Raw genomic sequence first — 17747 nt, 5'->3', positions numbered from 1 at the left:
AAGCGGGACTGACCTAGGGTGAATTTTAAATAGGGACAATTTTAAAGATTTTAATAAGACACAGCTATAAATATTTGGTTTTTAATTGGCTTTTATAGGGGAAATGTTTTATATTGTTTTAACATGCTGTGAGCCGCCCTGAGTCCCATGGGGAGAAGGGCGGCATATAAGTTAATGGAAATAAATAAATAAATAAATACTACAGAAACCTGTTTTCTATGAGTCAATGTCTCTTTCTTGAATATATTATTGCCTACTGTGAAAAACTGGATTAGGATAGATGCATTCAAAAAGTGAATTGCAACCCTTATTGGGATTTGTTATCAGGGTCACTGCAAGCAAACGTGCAAGTTCTGCACAGCACAAAAGCATCATTACCAGAGGGTGGGCAAATAACGTTTTAAAAATCAGTTATCCATTCCAAACACTAGAAGTGAGGGTGAAAGTTCGTTCTCCGAGCTTTTGGATTGGTTTGTGAACGTTTCGTTATCAGACTAGGTAACATCTTCAGTGGCAATTCCCTAAACACCGCTGAAGATGTTACCTAGCCTGGTAACGAAACGTTCGGAAACCAACCCAAAAGCTCGGACAACAAACCTTCACCCTCATCCTACACCCGAGGTACAGATATTCACCACTATTGCAAACAACTACATGTCCTCACTTGCATCAGATTTTACTTATTCCAAAACAAGTGCTATTTATCAATTCAGAGAAACCGTACATATTGTGCCATCTAAAATTTCCATCTAGTCTTAACCATGATCCTGTTTTTTTAAGGAAAGAATAGAGCCTATGAAATTATTAAGAGGGCCTGCAAAAAGCTTTTTGCACAGGTGCCAAACATGTCAGCAGCAGCAGCTCAAGATTCCTCAAGGGAAATATCCGTGGAGATTCTCAGTCATCCAAGTCATAGTTGCCTCAAAAGTGCTGTTTCAAAAGGCAACTGGACTGGTTTTTTTTTTCCTGGAGGAGGAAGAAGCAAACATTTCTCATCCAAGAAGCTTCATCAGTTGTGATGGCAGCAGGGGCGGGGGGGGGGGGGGGGGGGGGGGGGGGGGGGGGGGGGGGGGATGGAAGGATAGTGACAGTTGAGACTGGATGGTGGGGTGATGGGATGGAAGGATAGGATTCTGACCAGATGTTGGGGGTGGGTGGGATGGATTTCTTTGCAGTCATCTGGTCCATTAGGCCTTGGGGGTTTCTTTGCCCCCTCACTCATTTGAATTAGGGTGCAATTGATTGTGGAATCTTAATAATAATAATGATAAAGTTGGAAGGGACCTTCGAGGTCATCTAGTCCAACCCCCTGCTCAGGCAGGAAACCCTATACCATTTCGGACAAATGGCTGTCCAGTCTCTTCTTAAAAACTTCCAATGTTGGCACATTCACCGCTTCTGGAGGCAGGTTGTTCCACTGGTTAATTGTTCTAACTGTCAGGGAGTTTCTCCTTAGTTCTAGGTTGCTTCTCTCTTTGGTTAGCTTCCACCCGTTGCTTGGAACCGTTGCTTCCACCCATCTTCTTGGAACTGCTGCATGATGTGTGTGGTAGACTGGAAATAAGTGATGTCTTATCCCTCCCCCTCCGTTGGTTGGGAGAGGGCTGCTCAATGTTAACATAAATGGCCTCTTTTACCCCTCTTTCAAGCCAATGATCCTCTCTATCCAAAATGTGGACTTTGCTATCTTCAAAAGGGCAACCTTTGATTTCAAATGTGGATAGACCTCCAAATCTTGTCCTGATGGGTCCGATCTCTTATGTTGTGCCATGCGCTTGTGAAGTGGTGGTTTTGTTTCACCCATGTTTTTCCTCTAGGAAAAAAAACCAAAAACAATCCAGTTGCCATTTGAAAAAGCACTTTTTGAGATTCCTCAAGGGAAGAAAAGGTTGGGCCCCTGTTGAAAACCGATTTTCCTTATCTCGAACCCAGCCAGTCAGTCATAACGTGACAAACAGCAACAACAACGACGTCTTAAGACTACTATCTGCCGAGTAATACAGCCAACCTGCATGGCTCTCGCTGGCTGGGAACCATAGGAGGTGTAGTTGCTAGCCATCTGAAATGCTAGTCCCATTTCGCCCACTTGAGGGGGCGGCTTTGTACTCGCGGGTCCCTTTCCTCAATACCGCTTTTATCCGTCGGATCATTATTATTTTCGTTTGTGTTTTGTTCCTTTTTTAAAAGAAAAAAGACTCTCCTCAGCCGGCCTCATTTTTTCCCGCTCTGGAAAAAGCAACGGTCACCGCCTGCCGCCCGAGGCGGGGGCGAGGCACGTGCCCGCTTCGAACGGCGCAGGCGCAGCTCTGCTCGGCGTGGTGGGTGGGTGGGGCCCGCGGGGATTCCCTTTTTCCAGGGAGCGTTTCGCGCGTGCGCGAACTCCGCATTCCTTCTCCTGGTCCGGAGCGGACTGGTAAGTTTTTTTGTTTTTTCCGGAGCGGATTTCGCCTTTGTAATTTGCCCGCCGAGGGGAATGGCGGATCTTTGTTTGTTTTTGCTTGGCGGGACTGCGAATCTGCATCCGGTGCTTAAGAAGCGAGTAAAGCGAAACTTAAGTAACGGTTCTATTTTTCTGCATTTGGGAGAGGGGCGGGTTGATTCGGAGCAACTGCTCCGTATGAAAAGTTGCGGAGTGCCGGGTTCGCATTTGTATAGTTTGATAATAAAGGCGTGAGAATTCCAACGGAGGTAATTGAAGGGGGGGGGGCTCCGGGTCGGGAAAACCTGGGATGGCTAAAAACTCTGCATGGAGGCAGGTCCACGCATTGCACCGAGCTCGGATGCTTTAATCCTGGCTTGTGGGAGAAATCACGGCTCGCCGGGTTTGCACCGCTCGGGGTTTGTCGGCGCAGCGGTTTCTAGGGACTAGACTTTTCCTCTCGTGCATAACTTTACTAGGAGGAGGAGCTATTGGAATATTACAATATTATCTATTGCAGCGTTTGCATGTTGATAAATATATATTGATTTATATATATATATATTATACATTTCTGTATTGATTTATATTGAGACGTGTTGCAATATTAAAACTAGTGGGGACCGGTGGTTCCCATCCAAAAGAGAGAGAGAGAAAAAAAACCCGAGTAGAATACGATGCTCTCCAACTCATGGACTTTAAATATAGGTTATGGGTGTATTTTTGTGATGCATCTGGGAAAATGCAAGAAGTCTGGAGCCTGAACAGGTTTAAAGGATCTGCCTCTGTAGGTAATGGGAGAAACGGAACGCGGGAAAAATCAAACCGGACGTCAGGAAGGTGGGTCTCCTTCCAGATGGGCGTTTTATAAGGAGAGCCCTTGGGACTTGTTGAGATTTCGTCTTGCAAAAAAGCAACCTTGAAAAGAAATTGTCCGGCTGGCAGCAATCAATTTAATTAGATTTGGAGAATAAGCTAGAATAAGTGAAGGTAGGAACAGGATGAATTTACTCTAGAGCAGGGGGTCTTCAAACTGGGCCCATTTGAGACTTGTGGACTTCAACTCCCAGAATTCCTCAGCCAGGCACGCGTGCCTGGCTGAGGAATTCTGGGAGTTGAAGTCCACAAGTCTCAAATGGGCCCAGTTTGAAGACCCCCTGCTCTAGAGATTGTGTGTTGGGGAGGGAGCAGCTACGCCCTGGAGAGCGAGCGAGCATATAGACATTATGCATTCCTCCTTTCCAACTCCCCCCCCAAAAAAATTGAGCTCAAAATTTCTGTTGCTAAGCAAGACGGTTATTAAGTGAATTTTGCCTCATTTTACGACCTTTTCTTCACAGTTCAGTGAACCGCTGCAGTTAGTAACACAGTTTGTTAAGTGAATCTGGCTCCCCCGTTAATTTTGCTTATCAGAAGGTGGCTGCAACCGTCATAAATACGTGCCAGTTGCCAAGTGTCTGAATTTTGAGCATTGGGGGATGCAACCGTTGTAAGTGTGAAAAACGGTCATAAGTCACAGGCAACTTCAAACGGTCACTAAATGATTGGTTGTTTGTCGAGGACTATCTGTAGAATTCTTAATGGTGAATTCTTCCTTCTGCTTCTTCCAGAAAAGAGGTGTGGAGCCTTTCTACTAGGTGTATTCCCAAAGGAAGGAGATGCTATTCTCTCCTCCGCCTTGAGGGCAGAGCGAGATTTTAGACTTGTAGGATGAAGGGTGAAGCTGCCACTGTTTGACTTGCCACAGCTTAAATCTCTAAGTAAACATAATCTTTAGCTCCATTCATTGGGAAGGGTATAATTTTATTAGAATAGAATTAGAATAGAATAGAGCAGAATAGAATAGAATAGAAAATATGGAATAGAATAGAATTAGAATAGAATAAAGCAGAATAGAATGGAATAAAAAATATGGAATAGAATTAGAATAGAATAGAGCAGAATAGAATAGAAATATATGGAATGGAATTAGAATAGAATAGAGCAGAATAGTATAGGAATAGAATAGAATAGAAAATATGGAATAGAATAGAATTAGAATAGAATAGAGCAGAATAGAATTAGAATAAATCTCCTTGGCAGAGGGAAGGGGACACTGCCAATAATAGAATAGAGTAGAATAGAACAGCACAGAATAGAATGTAGAATATAATAGAATACAATAGAATAAAGCTGGAAGAGACTTTGGAGGTCTTCTAATCCAGCCCCCTGCTCAAGCAGGAGAATCTATATCATCTCACAAGTGACTGTCTAGTCTCTTTCTAGTCTCTTCTTAAAAACCTCTGGTGATGGAGCGCCCACGATTTCTGGAAGCAGGCTGTTCCACTGGTCAATTGTCCTGATTGTTAGGAACTTTCTCCTTAATTTCAAGTTGCTTCTCTCTTTGGTCAGTTTCCAACCATTGTTTCTTGTCCTGCCCTCTGGTGCTTTGGAAAATAATTTGACTCCCTCTTCTTGGTGGCAGCCCCTCAAATACTGGAACACTGCTATCTCACCCCTATTTTTTCTTTCCTTTAGATCAAGTGTATTGCAGTACAGGTAGTCCTTGACTTAACAACAGTCCATTTAGTGACCGTTTGAAGTTACAGCGGCACCGAAAAAAGTGCCTTATGACAATTTTTCGCAACTTATAGCCGTTGCAGCATCCCCACAGTCACGTCATTTACATTCGGGTGCTTGGCAACTGCCTCATATTTACGACGGTTGCAGTGTCCCAGAGTCACGGGATCATCTTTTGGGACCATCTGACGAGCAAAGTCAATGGGGAAGCCAGATTTACTTCACAATCATGTTACTAATTTAACAACTGCAGTGATTCACTTAGCAATCGTGGCCAAAAAAGCCGTAAAATGGGGCAAAAGTCAAATGTCTCAACTTTGCAACATACATTCATGGGTTCAATTGTGGTCATAACTTTGCCTGTAATGCAAAGCCAGAAGTGAGGTTCGTGTGGCAAAATCACTGAGTTCTAGTCTCTTTTTAAAATTCTCCAGTGATGGAGCACGCACGATAAAAAATAGATAAAAATAGAATCGCCAACCTGATCGCCAACGTCTGATAACGGATATGGCACAAGAAGAAGAAAAAGTGATTCACTTAACACAAATGTAGCAGGAAAAATCGTAAAATGGGGCAAAACTCAACAAATGTTTTACTTAGCAACAGAAATTTTGGGCTCTGCTGTGGTCATAAGTTGAGGACTACCTGTACAGTGCAGAACTCAACCTGGGTGTAAACTTGATATACGGTAAAACGTTTTTTTCTTAGCGTTAGCAAAGTCACTGCAGAAGCAGCAGCCTGCTGAGTGTTAAGCCCAGACATGCCTTTTTAGCCTTGTGTCATGTCTCCCAATCCGTCCCTTGTTTTCATTTTTAGTTTAGTTCATCCTCAGCCTCACCCAGCAGCTGTTCCAAAGCTGGATCTGGTTAGCTTTCACAAAGAACAAACAGTAAATTGGGATTTGGGAAGTCGGATTTGGGAAGAAACTTCTAGGGGCATTTATTAAGTAGCGAAGTCTAGGTTGTACTTTGTGAATCAAAAAAAAGGTTAAGCCTTTGTAATGGAGAGGGGGGGAAAGTTTGAAAGATTTTATTGTGTTTTTTTTCTCACAGCTGTTTGTGTCGAACTTTGGAAGAAACCTCTAGTCTAGGAAGACTTACTTTTTAAGTAAGGAAGCCTACAGTTGTACTTTGTGAATCAAAAAAAGGTAAGTCTTTGCAATGCACAAAAAAAAGTTTAAAAGATGTAGTTGGTTAAGTTTGGTTAAGTTTTAACTTTGTTTAGTGTTACGGTGGCTTCACATATTGAGCAACGTTGGTTAGGTTATATTTTGGAGTTGTGCATGAGCCCAGCAGATAAGGTTTTTTTTCAACAACTAAAAGTGCGGCATGAATGTGGTCACTTCCAAGGCCGTAGGCAATGGCTTTGCCTTTTTAAATTTTGTGAAATGCACTTTGCACTCTGATTAGATTCAGAGAAGAGATCCTCCCAGATCACACAAAGCTTCTTCGGGATCATTTGGTTCCTTTTTGCTTCAAGCATAATGCAAACCCACAAGGAACAGTTTGGAGATACGATTTATGGCATAGTATAGGTCAGAGGCCCCCAACCTTTTGAGCACCAGGGACCTGTGGAGAGAGGTTTTTCTGCTGACCAGGAGGGTGTGTGGTTTTGTGTGCTGCCTGCATCCCCCGATGGGGCTTTGCTGTAGTCCTTGACTTAAAATAGTTTTTTTTAATGACCATTTGATGTTTTAACAGCACTGAAAAAAGTGACTTACAACTGTCTTTCAGCGTTGCAGCATCCCTGTGGTCACCTGGTCACAATTTGGATGCTTGGCAACTGATTCCTATTTGTGACGGTTGCGAGGTCATGTGATCACGTTTTTGCGAAAGTGCCGTCAATGGGGAAGCCAGGCTTACCTAACAAGGGCATTACTAACTTAACCACTGCAGTGGCTCGCTTAACAGTGTCAAGAAAGGTCGTAAAATGGGGCAAGATTCACTTAGCAAATGTCTCACTCAGCCACAGAAATTTTGGGCACAGTTGTGGTTGTAAATCAAAAGACTACTTGTACAATGTGCGTACAGGTCGTCCTCTACTCATAAACCATCACTTAGCTACCCTTTGAAAATGGACCACCTGGGGCAGGGGTAGGCAACCTTGGCTCTTTTATGACTCGTGGACTTCAACTCCCAGAATTCCTGAGCCAGCATGGCTCAGCTTGGAAACCTCTCCCTTTCCCCTCAGCATGGCTGGCTCAGGAATTCTGGGAGTTGAAGTCCACCAGTCATAAAAGAGCCAAGGTTGCCTACCCCTGCCCTGGGGGTTCCGATAGCTGCCTCTTCCCTCCCCTCCTCCCCCCTGGTAACATGGCTGCATTTCAATTACTCTGCAACTGGCGTGCACTTACAGTTTTGTGACCGTGTTTTACAACATTTTTGCTGAAATCTAACATTTCCTTCCAGTTTTGGGCAAAACTAGCCCATAGCAAACAATTGGTTCACTTAACCACCGCTGCAAAATAGGTCATTAAAATGATCGATTGTGTGTGGCTGACCCGCTTTGTGACCGTTACAACTTATGACAGTGACAGACAGGCCCCGTTACAGTTGTAAGTCGAGGACTAACTGTACTCAGTTAACAGTGGCTTATTCAAACCGTATTTTTGATGTGAAAACCTATTTTCCTAGTAGAAAATAACTACGTTGGAAATATATACGTGATTTGATGAGATCTAAAATTAAGAGCTCCCTGCAGACCCTTAGAAAAACTGGTCTTGTTCTCATTACCTGGAGTCAATCCTCAGCCCCCTAGAGCCTCTTGGGGATTTTAAACCATAAGAGAGTAAAAAGAATGAGACCAAAAGGGCCTTATTAAGGCAGCTCTCCTCAATCCAGAATTTTCAAGACAGATTGGACCCCACATCCCAGTCCTACAGAACCAGAATGTCAACATCCAGCTGGAGAATCCAAATAAAACTCCAGGTTCATTCCATTTCTGAAAATCTTACTGTTTATTGAATACACTGCTTGGTTATGTCGAAGCAAAACTAACCCTGAGATTTCAACACCAGTTCATAGACTTAAACAATAGTTTTCTCAGCCAAACCCCCAACATCTTAATGTAATCTATATCAACAAGTCCACTTTGTTATAGGAACAGTCTCCTTCACATCCACACCTGTTCTGGTGTCCTTGACAAGGCTTCAGGCTCTCATGGTCTGCAGCTGAATCGAAGTTTCATTTCTCCATCTATCCACTTGAAAGCAACACCTCTCACTCTTTAATCTAAAGGCAAGTTGAAATGCAGAGGCATGTAGCTGCAAACGTTTCATCCTGGACACTGTGATTAAAATGACCTCATTGGGGAAGGTAAATGGGAATTCAGAGGTGCTTTTCAAAAGGCAACTGAGCTTAGTTTTTTCCTTGAAAATGTTTCGCTTCTCCTCCAAGAAGCTTCTTCGGTTCTGACCGAATGGTAGGGAATGGAAGGATTTATATTCTTTGCAGTCATCTGGTTGTTATCTTTCTCTGAATGGGAGCTGTAGTATAGCTATTCAGGGAATAAAAGCAGGTTATAAAGCAGGCAATGCTCTGGAAAGCAGGCTAGAGACAAACAACATTCAGGAAAGTGTTCATTTTTTGTGAACACAGCCTGTTCTTTTATTTCAAGTCACATAGAATTAGTGGGGGGGGGGTGTCTCGCAGATTGTTGAAGGCTCCAATGCTTTCAGAGGAAAACGACTCTTTGTGCGTGTACAAAGGGGTGTGCCCACCTCTTTCCAATTGGCTTATGTGTGCAGTCAGCAGCACGTATACAATCTCATTTAAAATGCTGTAGGCTTGCCCTGATGTCGGTTGAAAAAGCTTCTAGAGTAGTTTTAGATACTTGTCCAATTAGGCTTACTTGCAGACTTACAAAAGACCCAAATCAAAAGAGAGAGGGGGGGAAAATGGAGGCAGGCACCAATTTTTAGAGTTAAGTTGTAGATCGTGTTAGATTGGCTAAAATGGATCCAATCCTTGGAGAGAAGCCGTATAAGAAGGCTTGAAAGCTAGCCGTGAAAGATACCTGCATTCTTGTTTAGGTATTAAAGTAGTTGTCATAGTTAGGTCAAATGTTTTTCAACCTTCAGCAACTTTATGATATGTGGACTTCAACTCCCAGAATTCCCCAGCCAGCCAGCCGGCTAGGAAATTCTGGGAATTGGAGTCCACAGGTCATAAAGTTGCTAAGGCTGAGAAACATTGAGTTAGTTGTATGTGGCACATGGTCTATGGTGACTGTCACTCCTGCCTCCTCTTGAACCTTAAGCAATACAGGTAGTCCTCGACTTACAACCGCAACTGAGCCCAACATTTCTGTTGTTCAGTGAGACATTTGTTAAGTGCGTTTTGCCCCATTTTTATGACTTATCTAGCTACGGTGGCTAAGTGAATCATTGCAGTTAAGTTAGTAACACGGTTGTTAAGTGAATCTGGCTTCCCCACTCACGTTGCTTGTCAGAAAGTCGCAAAAGGGGATCACGTTGACCCCGGGGGAGACACTGCAGCCGTTACAAATATGAACCAGCTGCCAAACATCCAAATTTTGATCCCGTGACCATGGGGAGGCTGCAGTGGTCGCAAGTGTGAAAAAGGGTCCTAAGTCACTTTTTTCAGTGCCATTGTGACGGTCACTAAACAAACTGGTAAGTCGAGGACTCCCTGTAGCGATCCATGAGTCCATTTTTATGACAACGGTATAGTTTACTTGATGTGGGTGAAGAAGGAGAGTGCAAAAGTTGGCTTGAAACTCAACATTAAGAAAACCAAGATCATGGCATCCGGCCCTCTCAATTCCTGGCCAATAGATGGGGAAGAAATGGAGGTAGTGACAGATTTTATCTTCCTGGGCTCCAAGATTACCACAGATGGGGGACTGCAGCCAAGAAATTAAAAGACGCTTGCTCCTGGGGAGGAAAGCTATGGCAAATCTAGACAGCATACTAAAAAGCAGAGACATCACCATGCCAACAAAAGTGCATATAGTCAAGGCCATGGTTTTCCCAGTTGCAATGTATGGCTGTAAAAGCTGGACCATAAGAAAAGCCGAGCACCAAAGAATTGAGGCCTTTGAACTATGGTGCTGGAGAAGACTCCTGCGAGTCCCCTGGACTGCAAGGTGATCAAACCGGTCAGTCCTAGAGATCAACCCCGACTGCTCTTTAGAAGGCCAGATCCTGAAGTGGAAACTCAAGTACTTTGGCCACCTAATGAGAAGGAAGGACTCACCGGAGAAGAGCCTAATGCTGGGAAAAATCGATGGCAAGAGAAGAAGGGGACGGCAGAGAATGAGCAGGCGTGAGCTTAAATGGACTCCAGAAGATGGTAGAGGACAGGAAGGCCTGGAAGAACGTTGTCCATGGGGTCGTGATGGGTCGGACAAAACTTCGCAACTAACAACAACATAGTTTACTAAGGTCAAGTGAAGTATAGTAAAATAAAGCTAGACGGGCCAAATTCCGAAGTATAATTCCCCCCCTCCAAGATACTCCCCCTCCCCTGGTTCCCGTTTGTCCAATCGCGTTCAAAGCAGATGTTTTGGGAACGGTTATTCTTGGTGTGCAGCTGCATTCTCTCATAGCGGCTGTCCTTGAAATCTTGTCTCTCGGCCAGCAGGGTGAAAAGTCTGAGTTCTCCTCCCCACTCCCAATCGGTTCCCCTCCCACCCACCCACCCAGCAAAGTAAAGAGCAGCTCTGACATTTATTTACATCTCTTACAGCCACAATTGAGCCCAAAGTTTCTGTTGTTAAGCGAGACATTTGTTAAATGAGTTTTGCCCCATTTTACGCCCTTTCTTGCCTCGGTGGTTAAGTGAATCGCTGCAGTTAGTAACCCGGTCGTTAAGTGAATCTGGCTTTCTCCCCCCCCCCCCTTGACTTTACTTGTCAGACGGCCACAAAAGGGGATCACGTGACCCCGGGACACGGCGACAGTCATAAATAGGAACCAGTTGCCCAGCGTCTGAATTTTGATCATGGGGATGCTGGAAAGGTAACTGTGAAAAATGGTCCTGTCACTTTTTTCAGTGCTGTTGTACACGGCCACAAAGCGCACTGTGGTAAGTCGAGGTTTACCTCCAAGATTATCTGTGGATGACTTTTTTTTTTTGTCTTCGGCCATTGAAGAATAAAAGGCAGCAGATATAAGCAACTTGCAGAGCAGGAATATTAGAAAATGATTTCCTAGGTATCTGTCAATCTGCATTAACCCTCTCCTTCTCTTCTCCTTCTCCTTCTTCTTTTCTCTCTCTTTCCTCCCCCAAAATATTTGCAGAACAAGAACTTGAAAAATGGGGAGGCCCAGGAAAACATCGGATTCTGCTGCATCTCCACGCCCAGCGGCTACAGCCCCAAAGGCAGGTCCGGGAACTCCTCGCTCATCGGCCTCCTCCAGGACCACCGCTGCAAAGCCGACGGCTCCTAAGAGCGGAAGCGGTAGCGGATCAGGCCCAGAGAAAGTGGCCTATTCCACAAAGCCTAGAGGAGCAAGGGAAAGCGTCCAGCCCAGCTCTGCAACGGCTTCTGAGGGCCCACGAGGAGGTACGCGAAGGAAGAGTGAGGGAGCGGCAGCCAAGAGCTCCCCGGCACCGGGTGGAGCAAAGGCTTCCGATGCCGTGAGCAAAGCCCAAGGCAAAGCGAGGGGTCTGCCTGCGCCCCTCCCCCCTGAAAAAGTGGCCGAGGTCGAGCGGGAAACGCGGGGCCAGTGGAGAAACCCCGAATGGCACAAGTGGCGCGAAAACCGCATCACGGCCTCCATCGCTCCCAAGATCTCCAACAGCAAGTTTGTCAACGGCCGGACCACGGAAGTGCCTCAGTCGTACCTGAAGGCTGTGGTGGGATCGGGCTCTGGGGTACAGAGCCCGGCCATGTCTTGGGGGGTCCGCAACGAGAAGAAGGCAGTGCAAGCTTACGAAGCCCTCAAGTCCAGCACGGCAAAGAAGCCGGTGAAGGTGAAAGATTGCGGCCTCTTTGTCGACAAAGACAAGCCCTGGCTGGCTGCCAGCCCCGATGGCATTGTCCAAGAAGCGGAGACCGGCAAGGATCTGGGTCTCTTGGAGGTGAAGTGTCCCTATAAACACAGAAACAAGACGGTGTCCGAAGCCTGCAAAGATAAAACGTTCTGCCTGGAAAAGGAGGGCGGTTCCTACTCGTTGAAGAAAGATCATCCCTATTATACCCAAGTTCAGTGTCAGATGAAAGTCTCCGGTCTGGGCAAAGCGGATTTTGTCGTTCACACCAAGAAAGAAACTGCAATCGCCCCGGTAGATTTTGACCCGGATTTCTGGAAGCAAACGGTCCCCAAGCTGCAGAAATTCTACACAGATGCAGTGCTCCCTTATCTGGAGGAGGAGAAACGCTCTGCTGCCTGGGCCAATGAAGAGTGAAGCTGTGGGAAGTTTCTGATTTTCTCCTTTTTTGTTTTTCCCTCCTTTTTCTTCAGAGATGCGCCTTCAACCTGTTTACCTGTTCTCCTTTATCCTGCCTTCTCCCAAGAGGACAGAATCAGCTGCAGCTTTTGTGTCCGAAGGCAAGCTTTGTAAATTCTGTAAAGCAGCCTACAGAGAGGTGTTTTCCCAATCTGGGCAATTTTCAAGTATGCAGACTTCAACTCCCAGAATTCCTCAGCTAGTCTAGGTGGCTAGAGAATTCTGGGAGTTGAAGTCCAAACCTCTTAAAAGTCATCAAGATTGAGAAACACTGGCCTAGACTGGTGTGTAGCCTGCCTCTCTCTGTGTGCCTGTCAGCTAGCAATTTGAAACATCTGCATTCCTCCTGGGAATGTGCAAAGTGCCTTCAGCCGGCGATCAAACCAGACCAACGTCTAGAGCAGCCCCAATTCTTCTCCTTGTTTATTCTCTTTTTTTCTGTCCAGGCAGTAGGACCACATTGTTGTTAAAAAAAACAACACCCTTGCTGCTTTCACAATTCCAGATCTATTTCCAGCTTTCTTCCATGCTAGACACATTCTGAAATGAAAAATGATTTTTCCTTGAGATGCGGTAACTCAACCAGAAACGCTAAAAGGACCTGGGACATGATATGCTTACAACGGAATGATGTTTCAATTCACGGCAGAGCTAAATTGTCCTCATCTTAACGTGTTGCCAGTATTTTCTGCAACCTGTGTTGGGCAACAAAGGCCCAGTGTGATAACCAAGAAGGCGACAAGTTGCGTGGAAGAAGATGGGTGACCCGGTTAATTAAAGAGCTGCAGGTTTTGAGCGTGGATCAAAACCCAATGAAACCCTTCCATTTCCTGCTGTAAAAATGGTGCGTGCTGCTATATACCCAGAATGATGTTATCCAGTGGTAAAAGAGGGAAAAAAAGTGAGATTATTGTTTAGGCCAGGGGATCGACATGCTGACCCGTTCTATTTCAGCACAGGTGAAAAGTGCATCTTTGCTTAGAAAGTTTAGAAAAAGAAATTGTAATTTTAAAAAAAAGTAATTTTGAGGGAATTGCAACTGAGTTAGTTTTTGAAAAGAAGTGAAGTTGAAAAAATTGTAATTAAAAATGTGATTGGGGGGGGATTGCAATTGACTTTTTTTTTTTTTTTTAAAAGAAGTCTTGTTTGTGGTATTTTTCTTTGGGACACAGTAAAAAGCAATTCCTTCTGTTTGTCACCTGGCTTTAGTTATGAAAATAAAAATAAATCTATGCTGGATGTTGCCCTGTGCTCTTTAATGCAACCAGAAACAGGATTGAGAAAATGGGGATGTAAATGCCTCATTTGTTCTGCTTAGTTTTTATTACCTATGGCTAAGAGTATTCTAATATCTATTTGTTAAGGCAGGGGATTTGGTGCCTTTCTGCTCAAAGAGAGCACATGGGATGACTGGAAGAGAAGCTTTAAATGCAGGAAACTCTTGCAGAAAGAAAAATCAGCTGATTTGGAAAAGGTGCCAACAGTATTTGCCGTCTGTATTTTAACCTTAAGGCTGAACTGTTGAGCCTGAGATTCCAAACCTGTCTTTAAAGCTCAACTATTAATGGGATTATGAATGTTAACGTGCCAGAGGAGGAAACAAACCCAAGGATTACAGTTTATCTAGGAAGATCAGCTCTTTAAGAGGCCATGTAGCATCCTAATTTCCAACTTTACTTTCAGTTACACGACAGGCAGTCCTTACGACCGAGTCTAGCAGTTAAGACTCCTGAAGGATTGTAAAGCAGGTCACTCCTGTGACGGACCTGATTTTGTACCCTTTTCTTGTAGCAGTCATTAAGCAAGCCCATTGTTCACTGTGGGCCAGCTTTTGCTGGCAACTGAAAGTAAATGCTGGTTTCTGGCAAATATATATATCCCTGTGGGAAAGCCAGTAAGAGGAAACAAGAACTAATTGAAATATGAGAGTGGATGAGAAAGTATTATTACATTTAAACTTGGGGGGGGGGGGGGTAAATTGGACAAAATGAAAAATTAGAAGAGCCTAGTGCAGGGGTAGGTAACCTTGGCTCTTTTATGACTCATGGACTTCAACTCCCAGAATTCCTGAGCCAGCATGGCTCAGCTTGGAAACCTCTCCCTTTTCCCTCAGCATGGCTGGCTCAGGAATTCTGGGAGTTGAAGTCCACGAGTCATGAAGGGGCCATAGTTCCCCCATGCTGGCTCAGGAATTCTGGGAGTTGAAGTCCAAGAGTCAGGAAGGGGCCATAGTTCCCCCATGCTGGCTCAGGAATTCTGGGAGTTGAAGTCCACGAGTCAGGAAGGGGCCATACTTCCCCATGCTGGCTCAGGAATTCTGGGAGTTGAAGTCCACGAGTCAGGAAGGGGCCATAGTTCCCCCATGCTGGCTCAGGAATTCTGGGAGTTGAAGTCCACGAGTCATAAAAGAGCCAAGGTTGCCTACCCCTGGGCCTAGTGGTTTGATTTGCATTGAAATGAAGCACCAAGAGCTGCTTAAAAGTATTTTAATCTATACGTATCACTCAGTATATACCCAGTATACAGCATGTACTGTGCTACCTTACATTTTTATAGAGACTAACTGTAAAAATGTAAACACTCAAGGGGAGCAGAGGTACTGATGGGATCGTGTTAGGTCTGGATTTTTTTTTTTGCTTTTAGCTGTGACCAGGTGCCTATTCCAAACTGGGCAAAAACCTACATTATAAAGACTACTGCGTATTCTGTGGGCCGTCAGAACAGAGCTTTTAGATCGACGACGCGTGGCTGAAGGATGAGATGAAATCAAGGCACATGGGTCAAACCAGAAGAGGCTCAGTGGAGCAGGGAGAGCGACAATCCTCTCCAAACGAGCATTTGCTTGCTGGCACAATTTCCCCAGGAACACCCAGTAGGTTTGCATAGTACACAGATCTTCTCTTTTTTAAAAAAATAAAAAATGACCCCCAGATTGCTCTTCCAAGAACAGCCTGGAGACAAGCAGGACCCAATCTGCTTCTGAGGTGCCTCACGACCCATCTTACCTTGGGGAAGAAGTTCTCTCCCCTTTTAGCTCCCAAGAAGGCTCTACAGCAGGGGTCCTCAACCGTGGCAACCTTAAGACTTGTGGACTTCAACTCCCAGAATTCCTCAGCCAGCAAAGCTGGCTGAGGAATTCTGGGAGTTGAAGTCCACAAGTCTTAAGGTTGCCAAGGTTGAGGACCCCTGCTCTATAGCTACCGTACTACCATCGCTGTCCCCGGTTTGCGATCCTCCCACAGTCCCACATTCCCTTCAAACAAGACAGTAGTGCAACTGGAAGTCTAGGCTAGGTCAGTGAGTCGAGTAGATAATAGCTACTGTATATATTTTCTAAGCCTCTGCATACCAAGTATGTACAGTTGGGGAATATTATCACCCCTTTCCTGGTCCAATGGTGGCATCTTGCTCAAATGCTGAAAGGATGGGAAGCTCCGATGCCAGCTGTCCTGGGGACAGAACAGCGCGCTCGCTAAACGGACCGCCAAAGAGCCCTCTCTTAAGCTGTGAGTGTGAGTGTGCACAAAGGGGAAGGGACTGGCCCCCTTGGAAGTGTGCTTTTGGGAAAGGAGCTGACCCACCGTTCTAAGGGGCAAAGGAACAACTACAAAATTGGGGTGCGTAATCTTGACCCAGTTAAAAGTCCGAGCAGCTAGCGTACCACAGAAAAACTCTGCTTGGGCCCCACTCCCTTTTAGGCTGCTGAGAAAAGGCACCACTGCGCAAGGGCAGAGACACAGAGAGAGACTACTGGCTGACTTAGTGCATTGCCTGAAGCAATCCCCTCCCCTCCCCAACAGTCGCTTGTGTCTGCCAGGCATTTGTGCATTTGCTGCTCTAGCATAACCCTGAGATCTCAACAGCTCCTCTGTGCCACCTCTCTTCCCCCGTTTCAACTTTTGGAATAAGACACACAGGGTGTCAAAACGTTTTGGAAATTTCCAGGGCTGCCTCTGGTCTTCTCCTCCCTGGGGGGGCAGTTCTTGCGTTTTGATTGTCTCGGCAGCCGAAAATCCAACTGAAGCTTTGAGGGCGGCCCTTCGTCCCTCCCGGCGACAGTCAATCGCAGAAGCGCTTGCGGGGCACGGTCCGGGCTCTGTTGGACCGGCGAATCTCTTGTTTCGCGTCGCGGCAGCGCTGGCAGATAAAGACATCGGGCACGTTGGACTTGCGGATCTTGGCGCAGGAGAGGTGGATCCAAGTGGCGCACTCGTTGCATTCGATCATGGGCCGCCCGGCAAAGGGCTTCAAGCAGAAGCAGGTAATTAGGTCCCAAGCGTCGTCTTCTGCGTAACGGGGAGAAAAGGGATGTTTTATGGACAGCACCCTTGCTTGTTTTTAAGAAGAAACTGGACAGCCATTTGTCTGAAATGGTATAGGGCAGGGGTAGGCAACCTCGGCTCTTTTATGACTCATGGACTTCAACTCCCAGATTCTGGGAGTTGAAGTCCATGAGTCATAAAAGAGCCGAGGTTGCCTACCCCTGGTATAGGGTTTCCTGCCTGAGCAGGAGGTTGGACTAGATGACCTCCGAGGTCCCTTCCAACTTTATCATCATCATCATCATCATCATCATTATTATTAGTATTATTAGTATTATTATTATTATTAATATTGTGGTTAGTAAGGTTATTTTTCCCCCCCATAGGCTCCTTAGAGATGCCTGTAAAATTAGCCTTTTTAACTTCCTTTTGCTTCCAACCCCACTTCTTTTATGCAAAAAGCTTTAAATGACATGCCTCTTGGGATTGAATGAGCCTCTACGGCAGTGTTTCTCAACCATGGGCCGTTTTAGGACATTGTGGTCCTAAGTTCCCAGAATTCCCCAGCCAGCTCAGCATTCTGGGAGTTGAATCCCACAGGGCTTAAAGTTGCCAGACTGAGAATTGTGACTCTCTGGGCCAGGGGTAGGCAACCTTGGCTCTTTTATGACTCATGGACTTCAACTCCCAGAATTCCTGAGCCAGCATGGCTTAGATTGAAAACCTCTCCCTTTCCCCTCAGCATGGCTGGCTCAGGAATTCTGGGAGTTGAAGTCCGTGAGTCATAAAAGAGCCAGGGTTGCCTACCCCTGGCTCTGGGCTTATTAAAACATCCAACTGAAATGCATTTGCTCCCCCCTGCTGGCAGTTGGCAATACTACCCTTAACTCACCATCTGTTTTAGTGTCTGAGGCTGCAGTAAACTCCTTAGGCAGATCTGCAAGAGGGAAGAGAGAAAAATGTCAGAAAAGTGAGTGACCACAGTATGTTGCTCACTGCCTGGATTTGCACAGCATCCTTCAACCTAAAGAGTAGGCCATGTAAAACTGATTAAAGCAGCCACAATACCTTTAATTGATGAGGTTAAGGAGC

At 45.4% G+C, this 17747-nt stretch overlaps 1 protein-coding gene across 1 annotated transcript in view; it reads right to left on the bottom strand.

Moving 5' to 3' along the window:
* Positions 1-16452: 16452 nt before the first annotated feature.
* The window catches only part of LOC107294394 (PHD finger protein 13-like), a 12221-nt gene continuing 10926 nt past the window's right edge, over positions 16453-17747 (bottom strand). Inside the window, exons 4-5 of the mRNA XM_029285612.1 lie at positions 17548-17592; positions 16453-16679 (exon numbers count right to left, since the gene is read on the bottom strand). Of these exons, the coding sequence (XP_029141445.1) occupies positions 16453-16679; positions 17548-17592 (272 nt within the window). The remainder of the gene's footprint in view (positions 16680-17547; positions 17593-17747) is intronic.

The sequence above is a fragment of the Protobothrops mucrosquamatus genome, unplaced genomic scaffold (genome assembly GCF_001527695.2).
Source record: "Protobothrops mucrosquamatus isolate PMUCROS unplaced genomic scaffold, P.Mucros_1.0 scaffold1931, whole genome shotgun sequence".
NCBI classification, from domain to species: Eukaryota; Metazoa; Chordata; class Lepidosauria; order Squamata; family Viperidae; genus Protobothrops; species Protobothrops mucrosquamatus.
This window is presented reverse-complemented; position numbering and strand designations above follow the sequence as displayed.